At 44.5% G+C, this 22303-nt stretch overlaps 2 protein-coding genes across 2 annotated transcripts; both read right to left on the reverse strand.

Moving 5' to 3' along the window:
- Positions 1–2965: 2965 nt before the first annotated feature.
- LOC119895641 (odorant receptor 131-2-like) lies at positions 2966–4773 on the reverse strand. The gene has a single exon (XM_038708893.1). The coding sequence runs from the start codon at positions 4336–4338 to the stop codon at positions 3400–3402; it is 939 nt and encodes a 312-aa protein (XP_038564821.1). The 5' UTR covers positions 4339–4773; the 3' UTR covers positions 2966–3399.
- A 4385-nt stretch (positions 4774–9158) lies between these two features.
- On the reverse strand, positions 9159–10604 carry LOC119895644 (odorant receptor 131-2-like). Its single transcript, XM_038708895.1, has one exon. The coding sequence runs from the start codon at positions 10225–10227 to the stop codon at positions 9289–9291; it is 939 nt and encodes a 312-aa protein (XP_038564823.1). The 5' UTR covers positions 10228–10604; the 3' UTR covers positions 9159–9288.
- Positions 10605–22303: the final 11699 nt, after the last annotated feature.

The following is a 22303-nucleotide window of genomic DNA, read 5'->3' on the forward strand; positions in this document are numbered from 1 at the left end:
CGAACTATCTGGCAGTTCGCGTCAAGCCGCAAATCCCGGCAAGCTGCCCTCGTTAAGGCTCACTGGGAGGTAGCCGCAAGGCCATGGCTGCGACGTCGACTGCCAAGGTGGGCCAAGTGTTTTGTGAACTCCAGCCCCAAGCCTGTTTCCTGGTCCGCTAGCACTGCTAGCCCCCAGCCTGTTTCCTGGCCTGCAAGTGCTGCTAGCCGCCTGCCCGACCCTTGGCCTACTCCTGCTCCCAGGTTCCACTCGGTGGTCCGACCGGCACCTGCTTCGCCGGTGGCCCAGCCGACTCCTGTTCCCTCCTCAGCTCCTCGTGTCCGGTCCATGGTCCCCAGCCCAGCTGTCCAGTCGGTGGTCAGACCGACTCCAGCTCCTCGTGTCCGGTCCATGGTCCCCAGCCCAGCTGTCCAGTCGGTGGTCAGACCGACTCCAGCTCCGCGTGTCCGGTCCATGGTCCTCAGCCCAGCAGCTCAGTCCGTGGTCCTCAGCCGTGCTCTGCCACCGGAGATCCCGGGCTCCCTACGCCGGTCCCCGGCCCGACCTTTGGAGAAGCCTCGCCTTCTTCGGCATCTGGTGGGTCCCTTCCATCATCTGCAACCCCTGCTGAGACCTTTGGAGAGATCTCGCCTTCGTCGCCGGTCTCTTGGAAGGGTTCGCCTTCATCGCCGGCCTCCTGCTCAGTCTCCGGAGCGATCTCTTCTTCGCTGCCGACCTCCAGGGAGGATTAGTTTCTGTCTCTGGCCCCCTGCCCGGCCTTCAGAGAGGTCTCGCCTTCACCGTCGGCCCCCGGCCTCCAGTGGGTTTCCAGCCTCTTTGTTGGCCTTCCTGCCGTCCCCCTGAACTGTCCGGCCTCCAGCGCCGTACTCCGGGACGGCCACCTGAATGTTGTTGCTTCCCTGTTCTGTCTGGCCTGTTGGGTCGTCCTCCGGGACGACCTCCTGAACTCTGTTCTCCCCCTGATTTGCCCGGCCTCATGGGTCACCCTCCGGGACGACCCCCTGAAGTTCAAGTTCAAGTTCATTTTATTTATATAGCACGTTTTATAGCAGCCACTGACTGACCAAAGTGCTTTACAGAATTAAAAGACAATAATACCATGCATAACAGCACAGCATAGAAAAGTACAGCAAAGTTAAGAACAGCTTTAAACAGGAGTAGCCAAAGCAGTGTCAGACTCGTCAACAATAACAATAAAAAACAGAAATGCCAGTATCAGACTTAGATAGAAAAAACAGCATCATACTCCAAGGAGAGAAAATTTACAAAAAATAAATAAAAAATAAAAATTATAATAATATATATAAACACCCTTATTTATAGGTCAAGGAAAACAAGTGCGTTTTTAAGAATTGGGGTGATATGGTCATGGTGATATGGAGTTTTCGAGGTTCCGCAGTAAAGTGAATTGCAGTAATCCACACGTGTGGTGATAAAAGCATGAACAGACATCTCAAGAGTTTTAGGATTAAGAAAAGGTTTGATTTTTGACAACAGACACAGTTGATAAAAACTAGAGATTTGTTTATCAAAATTTAAAGACTCATCCAGTAGAACGCCTAGGTTCCGTACACTTGAAGATCTAAAAGCTGATAGTCTGCCTAGGTCGAAGGTGGCAGCCTGGGGATTAACAGTGGACCCGAAAACAATGATCTCTGTTTTGTTTTCATTTAAAAATAAAACATTTTGGTCCAGCCAAAATTTTACTTCATCTAGACAACCTAGTAATGATGAAAGGGCAGAGGGATCATTTCTATTGAGTGGAACGTACATTTGAGTGTCGTCTGCATAACAGTGAAAAGATACCCCATGTCTTCTTAGAGTGGTGCCCAGTGGTAACATGTATAGGGAGAAAAGAGAAGGGGCTAAGATAGATCCTTGAGGAAGGCCACAGGTTAGATGCGCAACAGAAGAGGAGCAATTTCCTAACTCTGTTGCCCACCTGGTCCGTTGGGTTATCCTCCAGGACGACCCCCTGAACTTTTGTTCCCCTCTGGCCGCCTCGGTCAGCCTCCTGAACTGCCTTGCCCTGTGTGTTTGGCCTCCCCGCTGTACTCTGGTCCCCTTCTGTCTGCTCCTTGGACTGTGGGTTTTTTGTTTTTTCTGCCACCAAACCGTGACACTGAGACCATAAACTCATCAGGAAAATGTTTACTGTGGTAATTATTCAGCTGAGAAGTAGGGTAATTTTAAAACAGGAGACACAGAACAACCAGTGACCACACTGTCTAACCAAGACCATGTCCGTATTTTATTTGTTCCCTTCACAACCAAGCCGCCGTTTAACACAGAGTTGTTTACAAGATGTGGATAAAGATAGTAAAAGAGCCTCTTCTGCCTATTAATTCTGGTTATATCGTATATCATTCATATTTTCTGCCATATATTTCCACAGCCATATATTGTCAAATGTCATAAATATGAAAGTAGTTTTTTCTTTTGGTAAAAATTTAAAATATAAAAAAAGAAGTGGAAACATATTCCACCTCAAAATGCACAAGCTCAGTTTTGAAAGTTTTACTGTTATTTTTACTTGAATTGGACGCACAAACATCTGACACCCAAGATGATTCAATTTTATTACTAGTTTGGAGCTCAGCTAGCCAACATACTGAAGAAGGAGAGAGAACAGATTGTTCTGCAGACACACTCCAGCATCCTTACATGGCTCTGAATCACATTAAGACAATTACAAATGCAGTCCACTGTCACATTAAGAATACATCAAGAATTAAAGGACTTACTGTATATCTCAGCAGGATTTACAAAGATTTTATTGTTGGAAACAACATCTTTTGCCAGTACACATTTCATGAATCATACCTAGTTGACTTATTTTTTTCTCTCCATTTTTAAGAACACAGTTAAAGGATAATTGTAATGTGTTGAACTAGACCCAAAAAATCACTGTCTTCATACTTTCTGACTGTACTGCACTGTACATCTTGCATTGTGTGAGAGAAACCCGTCTTTGACACAGCCTCAGCTAAATTATGAAGTTTCACATATGATTTACTTCAGAGTTATATAATTGGAATAATTTATTTGGCATAGGTGTTAATAGTATTGTGTCCACTGATTTATTTCTCAATCTATCAAGAATATAGACAATAAATGCTGGTAGATAAACATGTGTAGTTCAATTCTAAGGCTGGTAAGTGATGTGTTTGTCCTGACAGTTTGAGATTGTTTTATCTTACAATATGACTGCTTGTTTTTCAATTGTATTGAACTATTCAAATTTTAATAAACTCAGATTGAATCCCACACAGGTATATGAATCTATAGATTCAGAGAGATGAATGCAGTCTCAGTGACTTTCAGTTCACTTCAAGCAATAATAGCATGTGTTGTTTTTACAAATACACAATGTTGTCCCCCAAAACCATGAAACTACAGTCAATCTCTACAGTTGGCCTTGGCTGGGGCTACTGAGCATTTCAGTCGAAAGCATAGATTGTACATGAGGACTGGTCTGATGGTCTGGTCTCTGAGGCCATAGATGAGAGCACTCAGACATCTGGGGAGGAGGACCATACACAGATAAAAAAAAACCTGGATACGCGCAATCACTAACTTCGTTACAATTTGTGAGATAGCTAAGAGCAATGAGTTTAAAAGTGTTGAGGAGAGAATGAGGCCCAGCTGCACCAGATGCAGCAGCAGTGTATTACGAGCCTTACGGACTGAAGCTTTGTCTGTGGAGGCCGACCTGGCTGCTATCATCACACCAATATAGGAGGAAGTGATTGCCACACCGGCTAATACAAACAGAAAACAAGTGTAGGCTTTGTCATAAACAGCAGATACTGGGTAAAGAAACATGGCTGTGATAGAACACACATCTTTCATCTGCAGGTCTTGAAAGGGAAATATTATTAGCAAAATAACCCGAGTGAGGACATTTAGTGAACTGAAGGTCCAAACCCCAGTGACAGCCCCCCCTGTGTTTCTGATGGTGATGATGTTAGCGTGCCTCAGTGGGTAACACACAGCTACAAATCTCTCCAGAGACATCACCACCAGTGTGAGAGGAGAAATATTACCTGTAAGAATGGAAAGCATGTTAAGAACACCACACACAGGATACGTAAGCAATATTCTACAAGCAGCGATTACATACATTAACTGGCTCAGTGCCATCTGTACAGTGTCTGCAAAAAGGAGGTTAAACAGAAGAATGTAACGGGGAGTCGCACAAAACACTGGTTTACTCCTCAAGGTGAATAACAAGGTCCCATTAATGAAGAGAAACACACAACATGGCACTGTAGTCACAATGGAAGATGACACTCTTTCCAGTAACCCCAGATACTGAGACTGATTTGCATATGACATCTTAAAGCAACAGTAAAGACATGAAAATCCTCTTGTTGATGTAATCAGATAAAAGCACAGTGAATCCAGTCCAGTTTGTATTCCTAAAAACAGTGAACAGTGATCTTTAGAGCAGAACCCAGAATCATCCACATCATTTCTTTCTGTGAAAACAGTCAGCAGGTTAGATTCCCTGCTTGTTACCGTGTGGGCAGAGCTGTTCTGCAAGGTTTCCCAAACCTCACATGTTCTTTATGATCTCTGTCCTCACACCAAGTTCGTGTGACACCATCACGTGTCAGCAGATCATTAACAGAAGAGAACAGCCTCTAACCAACTTGAGGACCAATGAGGAAGCTGCTATTATTATTTATCCTTTTTCCTTAAAATGAAGCCAGAAAGTCCAAATTCTGTCCAAACTTTTGTGCCACAACAGACCTGCAACATTGCTCCTCTCTTCGCCCATAACACTTAAACAATTACAAGAATGTTTTGATGCAGGCTATTGTAAACCTACTTTACCTAAATGTGAAGCTGTACTGTAGATAAACATAAATGCATGATCAGACAAGTTTCAGGGGATACTGAGATATGGTCATTTGATTTCATGTTTTAGTGCAACAATGCACATTTGTACAGTACAACATATTTTCATCACTCTCCCCATCTACGTCCTTTCAGCTCTGCCAGATCACAAGACCTTCCCAGGACAGGTGGGATGTGTAATCCACTCAGCGACTTTCTGACCTGCACCCCCCATCCCTGTTAAATTCTTTCACCACAAAGTTCTCAAACAAAATCAAATATTTGTCCAAAACAGTTCATAACAAAAAGTTCAAGTCAAACCAGGGTGGAGAGGTGGTAGGTCTGGAGGATGGCAAATGATACAGGTGTAGAAAGACCTGCCTGAAGGCTGGACTGGCAAAGGAGGGCAGAATAGAACAAGAGGTTTACCCGCAGGGAAGCATAACAGGTCAGGAGGTCGGCCTGGAGGTTGACCCAAGAGGCAGATTGGATCCAGGGGTCAGCCTGAGGGTTGGACAGCCAGGTCAGGAGGGGGGCAGGGCAACCTGACCTCAAGGCTGGTAACTGGCAACGGGGAAGATGACTGGAAACCAGCAACGGGGCGGGCAACTGGACAGCTGGGCTGCCTACCGGCAACGAGGTAGGCAACTGTACAGCCGGGCTTTGTACTGGCAACTGGGAGACTGGGCTAGGAACCGGTAACAGAGAAGCTGGACTGGAAGCAGGAGTTGGTCAGACAACCAATGAACAACCAGAAGCAATCGTCAGTCGAACCACCGACGGGGAACCAGGAGCAGGAGTTGGTCGGACCGCCGACGGAGAACCAGAGGCGGGAGTCGGGTTGAACCACTGAAAGGGAACCAGGAGCAGGTGTTCGTTGGACCACCGAACGACAACCAGGAGCAAGTGTAGGCAGAGCAGGTCGACCAGGACCCGGAGTCGGTCGGATCACCGGCAGAGAAGTAGGTATTGGTCGGACCACCGACGGAGAACCAGGCAGGACAGGAGCAACCCCTGTGAGACCGGGCAACATGTATCTGAGTTGTTGGCCAACTGAGTTGCTGTTGAGCTGGGCTGTGGGGCGAAGGGTGGTTGAGGCTGAGGCTGAAATTTGGCGTCAGGAGCCATGATGGCTACATCACCTCCAATGCGCCGTAAATTCTCTGTACTTGTATAGCCTTTCTAGTCTTTTTGACCACTCAAAGCGCTTTTACACTACATCTGCATTCACCAGTCATACACATTCATACACTGGCGGAATAGGACACTTCGACACGCAACCAGGGATTGAACCGCCGACCTTCCGATTAACGGCCAACCCGCTCTATCTCCTGTGCCACAGCCGCCCCTTGAACCACAGCTGCCCCTCTAATGAGGGTAAGATGGCCACAAAGGATTGCTGGTTGTTGGGGACGCAGACTGGTGAAGGCTCAGGCAGACAGGCAAGCAAGGCAGGCAAGTGAATTGCTTGCAGCCGAAATGCTAGCAGGCCAGGAAACAGGCATGTGGGCACTAGCTAACTGGCAGCAATCAGGCAGGTGGGTGCTAGTTAGCGGGTTGCTATTGGCTGGGAAAGAGATGAAAACCTTGCAGGCTAAAGAGTGGGCATGTGAAAAAAAACAGGCCAACCATCCAGGGACTGAGTCTCTCAGCCATGGCTTCCGGGAAACTTCAGTCCAACCCAAAGTCAGGTGTGCTCTATTGTAGCCATCATGACTGGGATCCTTCCGCAAAACTTCTTACTACAAGTCCATGCAAAGGCCATACAATCCCTCCGACATTGTATCTTCTGGGTCCTTTAAGGTCGGTAAATTCTGTCAGGATTTGCGGTGTGTGTGAACAGGTTGAGGACCCAAATGCAGGAGGAACAGAACTAAAGCGAGCACACTTACTGAGAGAGGCTGAAACAAATCCACACAAAAGAGTTTCTGGAGAGCAGATGAGCTAATTCTATGTGACCCTGGGGTACAGGCCAAAGAGCAGCAGTGAGAACGAGGAGCTGGCCAGCGGAGGCTCTGGGGTGAAGAGAGGTTTAGGCTTCAAGTAGCATCAGGAGAGATAACCACCATATGTTTTTGCGGCCTCTTTGTGGCTTGCACATGTGGCCTAAAGGTGTAAATTAGTTCTCACCTCTATCTGGTACATTTTTTTTTACATTGTTTCTTCTATTTAAAAAAACATTATTTATCAATTCAAAAACCCACTTTCGAGGCAAGCATGGCCGGCTCAAGACAGTATATAAGAAATTGACATGGTCATCTTGACGTCACCCATTGGTTTGTGGACTGCCGTTTTGAAGCCTCAATTTGGCCGAATGGCCCCCGCCATGTCTAATTTTTGCAACCTGGAAGTGACGATACGGCGGAGCTTACGGCCCACTTGCTTAGCTTGTCACAAACCCCCGGTCGTGACCCTGGCCTGCCTGTTGCCCTGAGGCTGCTGGTGGGCATGGTAATCTGAGCTCCAGGCTTTCCCACCTGAAGCACATCCGCAATCAGCACACCAGGGCCTCTGCCTGCAATCAACACGCCTTTAAGAGATCTGCCAACCTTCCAGTCCCCGCCGGATCGTTGTACTTAACCGTATGGACACTCCAGCCAGTTTGTCTGTCTTAGTTTCAGTATTTTGTCTGAACCTTCGTACCAGTGTTTAACTGCTCTCTCTTTGTCTCGACCTCAGGAAACCTGCACATGCACCATGCGGATTCCCTCCTGTGCCCCGGAATCATCTAAGCTCTGGGACCAGAATCGCAGACCCTCAGAACGACCACCTCACCCCAACCTCTCCCAGGACACCCCTTGTGCTCAATAAACCACTTCTGTGCATTTCTCTAGTCTGCGTTTGAGTTTCTGGCCCCCGGTCCTGACATAGCTAGGTGCAACTGTAACTCACGTTAACTCATTTAACAGGGCTGATCATTTTGTCTAGCGAACAACAGTCTTAAAACTAAATGTACTCACCAGAGAAAGTGAACAGCCAACTCCTCATAGGCTTTTTTCAGTTGTGCTGGTTAAATTTACACAGTGCCGAGGGTACGAGTCAGCTCTAGCCTGATTGACAGGTCGCTATGGTAACGACTTGTCAATCAGAAATAATCCCGCCCTGAAACATAATCTGCTTTGTGGTCTATTTTAAAATAAATGGGACCATAATTTACTAAATGAACATTATTTTGTATTGAAGACTTGAAACTAGCGACTGAGACCATAAACTCATCAGGAAAATGTTTACTGTGGTAATTATTCAGCTGAGAAGTAGGGTAATTTTAAAACAGGAGACACAGAACAACCAGTGACCACACTGTCTAACCAAGACCATGTCCGTATTTTATTTGTTCCCTTCACAACCAAGCCGCCGTTTAACACAGAGTTGTTTACAAGATGTGGATAAAGATAGTAAAAGAGCCTCTTCTGCCTATTAATTCTGGTTATATCGTATATCATTCATATTTTCTGCCATATATTTCCACAGCCATATATTGTCAAATGTCATAAATATGAAAGTAGTTTTTTCTTTTGGTAAAAATTTAAAATATAAAAAAGAAGTGGAAACATATTCCACCTCAAAATGCACAAATTGAAAGTTTTACTGTTATTTTTACTTGAATTGGACGCACAAACATCTGACACCCAAGATGATTCAATTTTATTACTAGTTTGGAGCTCAGCTAGCCAACATACTGAAGAAGGAGAGAGAACAGATTGTTCTGCAGACACACTCCAGCATCCTTACATGGCTCTGAGTCACATTAAGACAATTACAAATGCAGTCCACTGTCACATTAAGAATACATCAAGAATTAAAGACTTACTGTATATCTCAGCAGGATTTACAAAGATTTTATTGTTGGAAACAACATCTTTTGCCAGTACACATTTCATGAATCATACCTAGTTGACTTATTTTTTTCTCTCCATTTTTAAGAACACAGTTAAAGGAAAATATATGAAAACAGTAGTTGTTGAGACAGATTGTAATGTGCAACATTGTACATAGCATCTTGCATTGTGTGAGAGAATCTGAAAAACTGGCTGAAGAAACCCGTCTTTGACACATCCTCAGCTAAATTATGAAATTTCACATATAATTTACTTCACACAGGTGTTAATAGTATTGTGTCCACTGATTTATTTCTCAATCTATCAAGAATATAGATAATAAATGCTGGTAGATAAACATGTGTAGTTCAATTCTAAGGCTGGTAAGTGATGTGTTTGTCCTGACAGTTTGAGATTGTTTTATCTTACAATATGACTGCTTGTTTTTCAATTGTATTGAACTATTCAAATTTTAATAAACTCAGATTAAATCCCACACAGGTATATGAATCTATAGATTCAGAGAGATGAATGCAGTCTCAGTGACTTTCAGTTCACTTCAAGCAATAATAGCATGTGTTGTTTTTACAAATACACAATGTTGTCCCCCAAAACCATGAAACTACAGTCAATCTCTACAGTTGGCCTTGGCTGGGGCTACTGAGCATTTCAGTCGAAAGCATAGATTGTACATGAGGACGGGTCTGATGGTCTGGTCTCTGAGGCCATAGATGAGAGCACTCAGACATCTGGGGAGGAGGACCATACACAGATAAAAAAAAACCAGGATACGCGCAGTCACTAACTTCGATACAATTTGTGAGATAGCTAAGAGCAATGAGTTTAAAAGTGTTGAGGAGAGAATGAGGCCCAGCTGCACCAGATGCAGCAGCAGTGTATTACGAGCCTTACGGACTGAAGCTTTGTCTGTGGAGGCCGACCTGGCTGCTATCATCACACCAATATAGGAGGAAGTTATTACCAAACCCGCTGATACAAACAGAAAACAAGTGTAGGCTTTGTCATAAACAGCAGATACTGGGTAAAGAAACATGGCTGTGATAGAACACACATCTTTCATCTGCAGGTCTTCAAAGGGAAATATTATTAGCAAAATAACCCGAGTGAGGACATTTAGTGAACTGAAGGTCCAAACCCCAGTGACGGCCCCCCCTGTGTTTCTGATGGTGATGATGTTAGCGTGCCTCAGTGGGTAACACACAGCTACAAATCTCTCCAGAGACATCACCACCAGTGTGAGAGGAGAAATATTACCTGTAAGAATGGAAAGCATGTTAAGAACACCACACACAGGATACGTCAGCAATATTCTACAAGCAGCGATTACATACATTAACTGGCTCAGTGCCATCTGTACAGTGTCTGCAAAAAGGAGGTTAAACAGAAGAATGTAACGGGGAGTCGCACAAAACACTGGTTTACTCCTCAAGGTGAATAACAAGGTCCCATTAATGAAGAGAAACACACAACATGGCACTGTAGTCACAATGGAAGATGACACTCTTTCCAGTAACCCCAGATACTGAGACTGATTTGCATATGACATCTTAAAGCAACAGTAAAGACATGAAAATCCTCTTGTTGATGTAATCAGATAAAAGCACAGTGAATCCAGTCCAGTTTGTATTCCTAAAAACAGTGAACAGTGATCTTTAGAGCAGAACCCAGAATCATCCACATCATTTCTTTCTGTGAAAACAGTCAGCAGGTTAGATTCCCTGCTTGTTACCGTGTGGGCAGAGCTGTTCTGCAAGGTTTCCCAAACCTCACATGTTCTTTATGATCTCTGTCCTCACACCAAGTTCGTGTGACACCATCACGTGTCAGCAGATCATTAACAGAAGAGAACAGCCTCTAACCAACTTGAGGACCAATGAGGAAGCTGCTATTATTATTTATCCTTTTTCCTTAAAATGAAGCCAGAAAGTCCAAATTCTGTCCAAACTTTTGTGCCACAACAGACCTGCAACATTGCCCCTCTCTTCGCCCATAGTACTTAAACAATCACAAGAATGTTTTGATGCAGGCTATTGTAAACCTACTTTACCTAAATGTGAAGCTGTACTGTAGATAAACATAAATGCATGATCAGACAAGTTTCAGGGGATACTGAGATATGGTCATTTGATTTCATGTTTTAGTGCAACAATGCACATTTGTACAGTACAACATATTTTCATCACTCTCCCCATCTACGTCCTTTCAGCTCTGCCAGATCACAAGACCTTCCCAGGACAGGTGGGATGTGTAATCCACTCAGCGACTTTCTGACCTGCACCCCCCATCCCTGTTAAATTCTTTCACCACAAAGTTCTCAAACAAAATCAAATATTTGTCCAAAACAGTTCATAACAAAAAGTTCAAGTCAAACCAGGGTGGAGAGGTGGTAGGTCTGCAGGATGGCAAGTGATACAGGTGCAGACAAACCTGCCTGAAGGCTGGACTGGCAAAGGAGGGCAGAATAGAACAAGAGATTTACCCGCAGGGAAGCATAACAGGTCAGGAGGTCGGCCTGGAGGTTGACCCAAGAGGCAGATTGGATCCAGGGGTCAGCCTGAGGGTTGGACACCCAGGTCAGGAGGGGGGCAGGGCAACCTGACCGCTGGGCTGGTAACTGGCAATGGGGAAGATGACTGGACAGCCGGGCTGGAAACCAGCAACGGGGCGGGCAACTGGACAGCTGGGCTGCCTACTGGCAACGAGGTAGGCAACTGCACAGCTGGGCTTTGTACTGGCAACTGGGAGACTGGGCTAGGAACCGGTAACAGAGAAGCTGGACTGGAAGCCGATAACTGGACCACTAGACGAGAAACCGGTGTCAGTGCATTGGGGGCTAGATGGGGTGTTGGTTGGACCACCGACGGTGACCTTGAAGCTGGTGTCAGTCTGAACACAGACGGAGAACCAGGTGCAGGAGTCCGTTGGACCACCAACGGAGGACCAGAAGCAAGAGTTGGTCAGACAACCAATTAACAACCAGAAGCAATCGTCAGTCGAACCACCGACGGGGAACCAGGAGCAGGAGTTGGTCGGACTGCCGAACGACAACCAGGAGCAAGTGTAGGCAGAGCAGGTCGATCGGACCACCAACCGTGAACCAGGAGCTGGAGTCGGTCGGATCACCGGCAGAGAAGTAAGTATTGGTTGGACCACCAAAGGAGAACCAGGCAGGACAGGAGCAACCCCTGTGATACCTGGCAACACGTATCTGAGTGGTTGGCCAACTGAGTTGCCGTTGAGCTGGGCAGTGGAGACTGTGGGGCGAGGGGTGGTTGAGGCTGAAATTTGGCATCAGGAGCCATGATGGCCACGTCACCTCTAATGCTCCGTAAATTCTCTTTACTTGTACACTCACCTAAAGGATTATTAGGAACACCTGTTCAATTTCTCATTAATGCAATTATCTAATCAACCAATCACATGGCAGTTGCTTCAATACATTTAGGGGTGTGGTCCTGGTCAAGACAATCTCCTGAACTCCAAACTGAATGTCAGAATGGGAAAGAAAGGTGATTTAAGCAGTTTTGAGCGTGGCACGGTTGTTGGTGCCAGACGGGCCAGTCTGAGTATTTCACAATCTGCTCAGTTACTGGGATTTTCACGCACAACCATTTCTAGGGTTTACAAAGAATGGTGTGAAAAGGGAAAAACATCCAGTATGTGGCAGTCCTGTGGGTGAAAATGCCTCGTTGATGCTAGAGGTCAGAGGAGAATGGGCCGACTGATTCAAGCTGATAGAAGAGCAACTTTGACTCGTTACAACCGAGGTATGCAGCAAAGCATTTGTGAAGCCACAACACGCACAACCTTGAGGCGGATGGGCTACAACGGCAGAAGACCCCACCGGGTACCACTCATCTCCACTACAAATAGGAAAAAGAGGCTACAATTTGCAAGAGCTCACCAAAATTGGACAGTTGAAGACTGGAAAAATGTTGCCTGGTCTGATGAGTCTCGGTTTCTGTTGAGACATTCAGATGGTAGAGTCAGAATTTGGCGTAAACAGAATGAGAACATGGATCCATCATGCCTTGTTACCACTGTGCAGGCTGGTGGTGGTGGTGTAATGGTGTGGGGGATGTTTTCTTGGCACACTTTAGGCCCCTTAGTGCCAATTGGGCATCGTTTAAATGCCACGGCCTACCTGAGCATTGTTTCTGACCATGTCCATCCCTTTATGGCCACCATGTACCCATCCTCTGATGGCTACTTCCAGCAGGATAATGCACCATGTCACAAAGCTCCAATCATTTCAAATTGGTTTCTTGAACATGACAATGAGTTCACTGTACTAAAATGGCCCCCACAGTCACCAGATCTCAACCCAATAGAGCATCTTTGGGTTGCTTCGGGCCCTGGATGTGCATCCCACAAATCTCCATCAACTGCAAGATGCTATCCATCAATATGGGCCAACATTTCTAAAGAATGCTTTCAGCACCTTGTTGAATCAATGCCATGTAGAATTAAGGCAGTTGGGGGTCAAACACAGTATTAGTATGGTGTTCATAATAATCATCCTTTAGGTGAGTGTATAGCGCCTTTCTAGTCTTTTCGACCACTCAAAGCGCTTTTACACTACATCTGCATTCACCAGTCATACACATTCATACACTGAGCACTAAGTGCTCAAACGGAAACTAACATTAATATACACATAATAGCCAGCAGGGGCAAATTGGTTCAGTATCTCCAAGGACACTTCGACATGCAACCAGGGATTGAACCGCCGACCTTCCGATTAACGGCCAACCCGCTCTATCTCCTGAGCCACAGCCGCCCCTCTAATGAGATCCACTTTTCCCAGGGAAGATGGCCAAGCGGGTCCCCACAAAGAATTGCTGGTTGTTGGGGACGCAGACCGGTGAAGGCTCAGGCAGACAGGCAAGCAAGGCAGGCACGTGACTTGCTTGCAGCCGAAATGCTAGCAGGCCAGGAAACAGGCATGTGGGCACTAGCTAACAGCAATCAGGCAGGTGGGTGCTAGTTAGCGGGTTGCTAGTAGGCTGGGTGTTACGGCCCTTGAGCCCTGTGTGTCTGTGTACTGCTGCTCGTCTGTGCTCTGCAGGTCCTGCCCTTCCCCCCCTCTAATGTTGCAGCCAGGAGGCTAGGGTGCACACCTGTCCCCAGTTTACAATCAGCAGGAGCCAGTATAAGGAGCAGAGAGCAGGCAGACTGGGTGTGGAGATTAGCGAGGAGTCCGTCTGGTGTTGTGTCGCGAGAGGTAGTAGACTGGATGATTCACGGCTAGGAGGAGTTGTACGGTTTGGAGGGCGATTCAAATTACTTTGTGACTCATTAATCTTACAAGGGACAAGTATTTGATATCTCAATTGGCATCTCCTGTGAGAGTTTGTGTTGTGAGCTGAAGCAGCAGGCAGCTCCCCAACGAGGGATGAGCTATGCCGCCGAAGGGGAAAACTAGTGATGGTGCTGGGAGTAATGACAAAAAGTCCAGACAATCTGAAAAAAGAGATAGATCTGACAATGGAAGTGGAAGTGAGAGTGACGAGTCCCAAAGCACAAGGAAAATGCCAAGATCTGAAGAGGAGGGTGGATTTAGGATGATAGTTAAATTCAAAGATAAAAGTGACAAAGCCTTAAACCCACTCAGACTATCGGAGGAGCTAAAAAACAAAATGGGAAAAGTTCTAAATGTTAAAATGATGATGAATGGGAATATACTTGTTTTTTGCAGAAATGATAATCAGAGGTTGAATGCCCTTAAAGTTCGGCATTTGCTTAACAGGCCTGTTGAATGTTTTATTCCTGGTCAGGCTAAAAATGCTAAAGGAGTGATCTATGTAAGCCTTGAGATAGAAGAGAGTGACATCTTGAAGAATTTAAAGGGAGCTGAGGTTGAAGCTGTACGGAGATTCAAAGAAACCGGTACTGCTGTGCTATTAACATTCAAGCAAGATATTGTGCCAGCAAGGGTCAGCCTTGGATATATTAGCTTGCCAGTGAGACAGTATATTCGTCCCCCACTGCGTTGTTACAATTGTCAACGCTATGGCCATGTAGCAGCAGCATGCGGAGGGAAAAAAGATGTGGGAAGTGTGGAGGAAGCCATGACTTTATTCAATGTAAAGCTGATATAGTCAAGTGCTGTAACTGTGGCGGAAATCATGTATCTTGATTTAGGGGGTGTGAGCATCATGTTAGAGCTGTGGGAGTAGAGAAATTGAGAGTTGAAGGCAAAATATCATATGCAGATGCCCTGAAGAAAGTGAGGGGAACGGGGGAACCTTCCAGACAAGTGGTAGTTGAAGTACCTTCTGATTCCCAGCCTGATAGGGAGAAAGTGAGGCAGATTGTGGGAACCCAGTCATTCCTGGCATTCATGGTAGATGTTCTGTGGGCAGTTAGAGACCAAACCAGAAGATCTGACGTTATTAAAGTGGTGGTGGATGCTGCAGAGAGATTTCTGGAAGAGGCATATATGGGTCCTGAAGAGTTGCACAAGTATATGAGACAGAAACTGGAAGTTTATGAAAGAGGTAGGGGAAAACAAAAGATCACTGACAGTAATGAGGAATGTACTGGGGAAAGAAACATGGACATAAATGATGATAAAATTGCTGATGTTTTACATCTTACAATGGAATGCACGAAGTTTGATGGCTAATGGACAGGAACTTAAGAGATTTGTTGATGAATTTAAGGATCTACCAGAGGTGATATGTATTCAGGAAACTTGGCTTAAACCATGCTTAGATTTTGTGATTCCTGGATATGAAAGTAACAGATATGATAGAAAAGGAAAGTCTGGGGGAGGGTGTGCAACATTTATAAGATCAGATGTACAGTATCAAAATGTAGAGATAATGTCTAAACTAGAATGTGTTATAGTAAGAGTTTGGGGACAGCACAGGTGGATTAACATAATAAACATGTATAATCCTTGTTTGCAAATAAATCTAAGCGAGTTGGAGTGGGTTATGGAACAAATAGGGACACCGGTCATTTGGGTGGGGGATTTTAACTCTCACAACCCTCTTTGGGGTAGCAGAATAAAAGATAATAATGGGAGCACTATAGAGGAATTTATGGACAGGTGGAGATTAGTTTGTTTAAATGATGGCAGGCCAACTAGATTTGATATTAGAACAGGAAATGTTTCATATATAGATTTGGCATTAGCATCCAGTGAACTAGCTAGGGTTGGAGAGTGGGATTCTTTGGACAGATATACAATAGGGAGTGATCATTACCCAATATTATTGAGGTTTGGGAAAACTTTATTGAGTGAAGAACAGGGTAACCAAAACTTATTTAATTATAGTAAGGCAGATTGGGCATTTTTTCTGAAAAGTGTAACAAAACTATAGAGGAAGTAAATGAGGAAGGGACAATAGAGGAATGGAATAGCAGCTTATGTGAAATAATTATGAAAAGTGCAATTGAATCTATCCCGATAAAGAAGTGTTCTAAAAGGAAAATTAGTGTGCCATGGTGGAACAAGGACTGTGATAAAGCAGTAAGAGACTTGTGAGAATTGTGGGTATAGAGCATTGAGGAAACATCCAACAGAAGATAAAGCAGTAGAATATAAAAGACTGCGAGCCAAAGCACGCAGAGTGATTAAGACTGCAAAAAAAGAGTGCTGGAGAAAATACTGTGGAAAACTAGGGGCAGAGACTGCAGTAACAGAAATATGGCGGGCAGTACATCGTATGGCAGGAAGTAATAGGAAAAGGAAAATGCCAATGCCAGAGGAGGGAGGATTGTTTGCTACAAGTGATTTGGATAAAGCAAAGCTATGTGAAAATAACTTTAGAGCTGTTCACAGTGGAGATAACATTGGTGAAGCAGGTATAAGGAAAAGAAATGAGATATTAGAGCAAAATCGATACAAACTTGAGATAAATAATGATAATTCTGATGTGGGTAATTTATTTTTCTCATTAGAAGAATTGCACAGGGCAATTGGAAAAGGAAGGAAAACAGCCCCGGGAAAGGATGGTGTTAGCTATGAGATTGTTAAGAATCTTAGTGACATAGTTTTGGAGGAAATCTTGGCCTTAATGAATCACATATGGCAAGAGGGAAGTCTACCTAGCACATGGAAGCATGCACTGGTGGTTCCAATATTGAAACCAGGGAAAGACGCTTATAAGGCAGGATCATACAGGCCCATTGCACTGACATCAGTCCTATGTAAAATAATGGAAAGGATGGTTACAGACAGATTGGTTTATAAGTTAGAGAAGAAGGGATGGTTTACATCAGTACAAAGTGGATTCCGTAGAGGGAGAAGTACCATGGATGCCGTTACGTCCCTTGACAATGATATAAAGAAAGCAATGGTGAATAGAGAAGTATTAATGGCGGTGTTTATTGATATTGAAAAGGCGTATGACGTGCTATGGAAGGAGGGGCTTGTCATAAAACTATATGAGGCTGGAGTCAGAGGGAGGATGATTAACTGGATACAAGACTTCTTGAAGGACAGGAGAATTCAAGTTAGGGTTGCAAATGCTTTATCAGCTGGTACAGGTATCGATAACGGAACTCCTCAGGGTAGCGTGATAAGCCCAGTCCTTTTCAATATTATGATAAATGATATATTTGAAGAAATTGGGAATAGTTTTGGAAAATCTCTTTTTGCAGATGATGGGGCCATCTGGAAAAGGGGCAGGAATGTCAAACAAATAACTGAGCAAATGCAAGTAGCTCTGAACAAAGTAACTAGTTGGGGTGAAAAGTGGGGGTTGAGGATATCAGTGGAGAAATCAAAGTATATAATATTTGGTAATAAGAAAACTGAATGTGGTGGTTTATTTTTGTATGAACAAGCAATTGAGAGGGTTAAAGAGTTCAAATTTTTGGGCGTGCATTTGGATGAGAAGCTAACATGGAAAAAGCAGATAGATAATGTTGTAAATAAGTGTGAAAAGGTAATAAATGTAATGCGTTCCCTCTCAGGTAGCACATGGGGTGCAGGCAGAGATACTCAACTAATGATCTACAGGGCAATGATAAGATCTAGACTGGATTATGGATGTGTGTGTTATGGGACAGCCGCTGATACACATTTAAAGAGGCTGGAAGTAATACAAGCTAAGGCACTGAGACTATGTTGCGGGGCCCTCCGTACAACTCCAGTCCCAGCTTTGTTGGTAGAGATGGGGGAAATGCCATTGTCAATTAGACGGGAGAAATTGGCAATCCAGTATATTGTTAAATTATGGGCACATAAAGGAGAACACCTTACAAAAATAGTTCTAATTAATGCGTGGGAGTGGGGATCAGGGAAAAGGAGGAAGGAATGTTTTATGTTTAACATCAGAAAAAAAATTGAGGAACTGGGACTGAAGGAGGAAGGGGTGGCCCCGCAAGTGTACTGGTCAGTTGTACCACCGTGGTTGATGTCCATACCAGAAATAGATCTTAGTATAATGGATAACATCAAACATCATGAAGGCACAGAGTATACCAATATGGTAAAGCGAAGACTGGAAAATCAGTGGGGAACTTATCTTCAGATATATACAGATGGATCCCAAGATCCACAAACTGGGAAGTCAGGCTTTGCTTTTTATATCCCACAATATGAATATGTAAAGCTTAAACGACTGTCTGAGGGGGTATCGGTGTATACAACAGAACTTCTAGCTATTATATGGGCACTAAGGTGGATAGAGGAAGTGCAACCAAGGAGAGCAGTAATATGCTCAGATTCGGCTTCAGTGTTAAAAACTCTGGGAGGAAGTAATATGGGAGCTCGGCCAGATCTGTTTATGGAGCTGATGGTTCTGTTGTATAAAATCGAAAAGGCTGGAGGGTCAGTGGGATTTCTCTGGGTCCCTGCACATGTTGGGGTAGAAGGGAATGAGGTGGCAGACAAGGTAGCAAAAATGACTCTGAAAAGAGATATTGATTTAGCAGTTTGTATTGGGGTCACTGAATGTAGATCTGTCATTAAGGAAAACACTATAGTAGTATGGCAGAGGCAGTGGGAAAAGGAAACAAAGGGCCGGCATTATTATGCAATACAAAACAAAGTAAAGACAGAGCAGAGTTACTTGGGTAAATCCAGAAGACAAGCTGTAATTATGACAAGACTAAGGCTGGGACACTGTGGATTTGCATGGGATCTAGCGAAGATAGGCAAACATGAGGATGGGCTCTGTAGAACCTGCAATCAACAACAGACTGTTAATCATGTGTTTATGGAATGTCAACAGTATAAAAGGCAAAGAGAACAACTGTATTCTGAGGTATCAGGAGATGGATTACAAGCAGTGACATTGAGAGATATTTTGAATCCTCATGAGAACCAATCAAGGATAGTGGAAGCAGTCATGGATTTTATATCTGCAACAGGATTAGCCCTCTGAGAATGAAGGTGCTATAAAGCGATACCGAGACTGAAATGTGGGTGGCAGCAATATGCCGTAAGGCATCTAGTCTGCCGGAAAGCCAGTAGAAGAAGAAGAAGAAGAAGACTGGGTGTGGAGAATGTGGAGTGCAGACGGCATGGAGAGCTGGGTGAAACTGCAGTGCAGCAAGTGATAAGTCTGAACCTTGTGGTGGGGTTCACTCCTTCAGTGGAGGGAGGGTGAAATTCATTATTGTATCCTGTGTTGTTTTCTCGTTTGTGGCATTTGTGGGCACTTCCTTGTTTTTGGGAAGTTGTTTTTTGTAGACCCTCCCTGAGGGTACCGTAGCTTTTTTCCTCCTTATTGTAAATAAAACGCGTATGACCTGTAAAATCTGTCTCCTGGCTTCCTTCAACCTGGAATGATTCTATTATTGTCACTAACCTCCTCATCCATTCCACTGGAGGTTCGTAACACTGGGAAAGAGATGAAAACCTTGCAGGCTAAAGAGTGGGCATGTGAAAAAAAACAGGCCAACCATCCAGGGACTGAGTCTCTCAGCCATGGCTTCCGGGAAACTTCAGTCCAACCCAAAGTCAGGTGTGCTCTATTGTAGCCATCATGACTGGGATCCTTCCGCAAAACTTCTTACTACAAGTCCATGCAAAGGCCATACAATCCCTCCGACATTGTATCTTCTGGGTCCTTTAAGGTTGGTAAATTCTGTCAGGATTTGCGGTGTGTGAACAGATTGAGGACCCAAATACAGGACACAGGAACAGAACTAAAGTGAGCACACTTACTGAGAGAGGCTGAAACAAATCCACACAAAAGAGTTTCTGGAGAGCAGATGAGCTAATTCTATGTGACCCTGGGGTACAGGCCAAAGAGCAGCAGTGAGAACGAGGAGCTGGCCAGCGGAGGCTCTGGGGTGAAGAGAGGTTTAGGCTTCAAGTAGCATCAGGAGAGATAACCACCATATGTTTTTGCGGCCTCTTTGTGGCTTGCACATGTGGCCTAAAGGTGTAAATTAGTTCTCACCTCTATCTGGTACATTTTTAGGGCCCGAGCACGACCGTGCGAGGTCCCTATTGAATTTGCTCGGATTATTTTTTTTTATTTTTTTTTTATTTATTTTTATTTTTTTCTTTTTTCTGCAAAGTAGGCCCAAATGACATGGCCTAAACATACTCGAAAACTCACCAAAATTTGCAAACATGTCAGAACCGGTGAAAAATTTCGTATTCTACAAGTTTCGCACATGGGCGTTGCAAAATGACTCGCTAGCGCCACCTAGAAAATTGGAAAAAATTAGCCCCTCGTTCACGTTCAACCTACATCTACGAAATTTTCTGGGGACATGTATCATGTCAAGACGCACAAAAAAGCCTCAAGAACCCATAGCCTAAAGTCAACAGGAAGTCGGCCATTTTGAATTTTATGGCCATTTTTGGATGATTTACACACTTCGTACTTTAACGAACTCCTCCTAGGGATTTAGTCGGATCGACGTCAAATTTCTGCTGTGCCTTCTAAAGGCATTGACGATGAAAAGTTGTGCTATTTGCGAGTTTTCGTCAATGGGCGTGTCCGTGGCGTCGATGATTCGCTATGAAACAGGAAGTTGTTGTAACTTCAGTGTACATGCTCACATCTGGACCAAACTGTACATCTAGGATGAGAGTCCCGCCCTGAACACATGTACATGCCGACATTCACCCACAGTCATAGCGCCACCTGCTGGCAATAGAAAGTGACCTTTAACGAAGCAGCCCCCGCCGCACGTTTCACCTACGTGCACGAATTTTCTGTGGTACGTGTATCTTGTCCAGACGCACAAAAAAGTCTCTTGGAGCCATAGCCTAAACCCAACACGAAGTCGGCCATTTTGAATTTTACGTCAAATTTTGGATGATTTACACACTTCGTACTTTAACGAACTCCTCCTAGGGATTTAGTCCGACCGACCTCAAATTTCTGCTGTGCCTTCTAAAGGCATTGAAGATGAAAAGTTGTGCTATTTGCAAGTTTTCGTCAATGGGCGTGTCCGTGGCGTGGCGTCAAAGATCAACTCTTCGCCATGACACGGAAGTTGTCGTAACTTCAGTGTACATGCTCACATCTGGACCAAACTGTACATGTAGGATGAGAGTCCCGCCCTGAACACATGTACATGCTGATATTCACCCACAGTCATAGCGCCACCTGCTGGCAACAGGAAGTGACTTTTAACGAAGCAGCCCCCGCCGCACGTTTTACCTACGTGCACGAATTTTCTGTGGTACGTGTATCTTGTCCAGACGCACAAAAAAGCCTCTTGGAGCGATGCCCTAAAATCAACAGGAAGTCGGCCATTTTGAATTTTACGTCAAATTTTGGATGATTTACACACTTCGTACTTTAACGAACTCCTCCTAGGGATTTAGTCCGACCGACCTCAAATTTGTGCTGTGCCTTCTAAAGGCATTGAAGATGAAAAGTTGTGCTATTTGCAAGTTTTCGTCAATGGGCGTGTCCGTGGCGTGGCGTCAAAGATCAACTCTTCGCCATGACACGGAAGTTGTCGTAACTTCAGTGTACATGCTCACATCTGGACCAAACTGTACATGTAGGATGAGAGTCCCGCCCTGAACACATGTACATGCTGACATTCACAGACAGTCATAGCGCCACCTGCTGGCAACAGGAAGTGACTTTTAACGAAGCAGCCCCCGCCGCACGTTTTACCTACGTGCACGAATTTTCTGTGGTACGTGTATCTTGTCCAGACGCACAAAAAAGCCTCTTGGAGCGATGCCCTAAAATCAACAGGAAGTCGGCCATTTTGAATTTTACGTCAAATTTTGGATGATTTACACACTTCGTACTTTAACGAACTCCTCCTAGGGATTTAGTCCGACCGACTTCAAATTTGTGCTGTGCCTTCTAAAGGCATTGAAGATGAAAAGTTGTGCTATTTGCGAGTTTTCGTCAATGGGTGTGTCCGTGGCGTGGCGTCAGAGATCAAGTCTTCGCCATGACACAGGAAGTTGTTGTAACTTCAGTGTACATGCTCACATCTGAACCAAACTTTACGTGCTTGATAACTCTCCCACCCCGCTATGGAGGACCGATCCTGACACAGTCAGAAATAAATACAGAAATAAATAAATGCTCAATAAATAAATAAGCATCCAATTAAATACACAAAAAATTAAGTAAATAAATAAATGTAGGTAGTAATTAAATTATACAAGGAGACATAAATGTATATTTTAATTAGTGCCTTTACTTATTCACCTTTGTTATAATTACCTT

Source organism: Micropterus salmoides, unplaced genomic scaffold (genome assembly GCF_014851395.1).
Source record: "Micropterus salmoides isolate LMB-PRFRI ecotype aquatic unplaced genomic scaffold, ASM1485139v1 Ms_hic_scaffold_9, whole genome shotgun sequence".
Classification (NCBI taxonomy): Eukaryota; Metazoa; Chordata; class Actinopteri; order Centrarchiformes; family Centrarchidae; genus Micropterus; species Micropterus salmoides.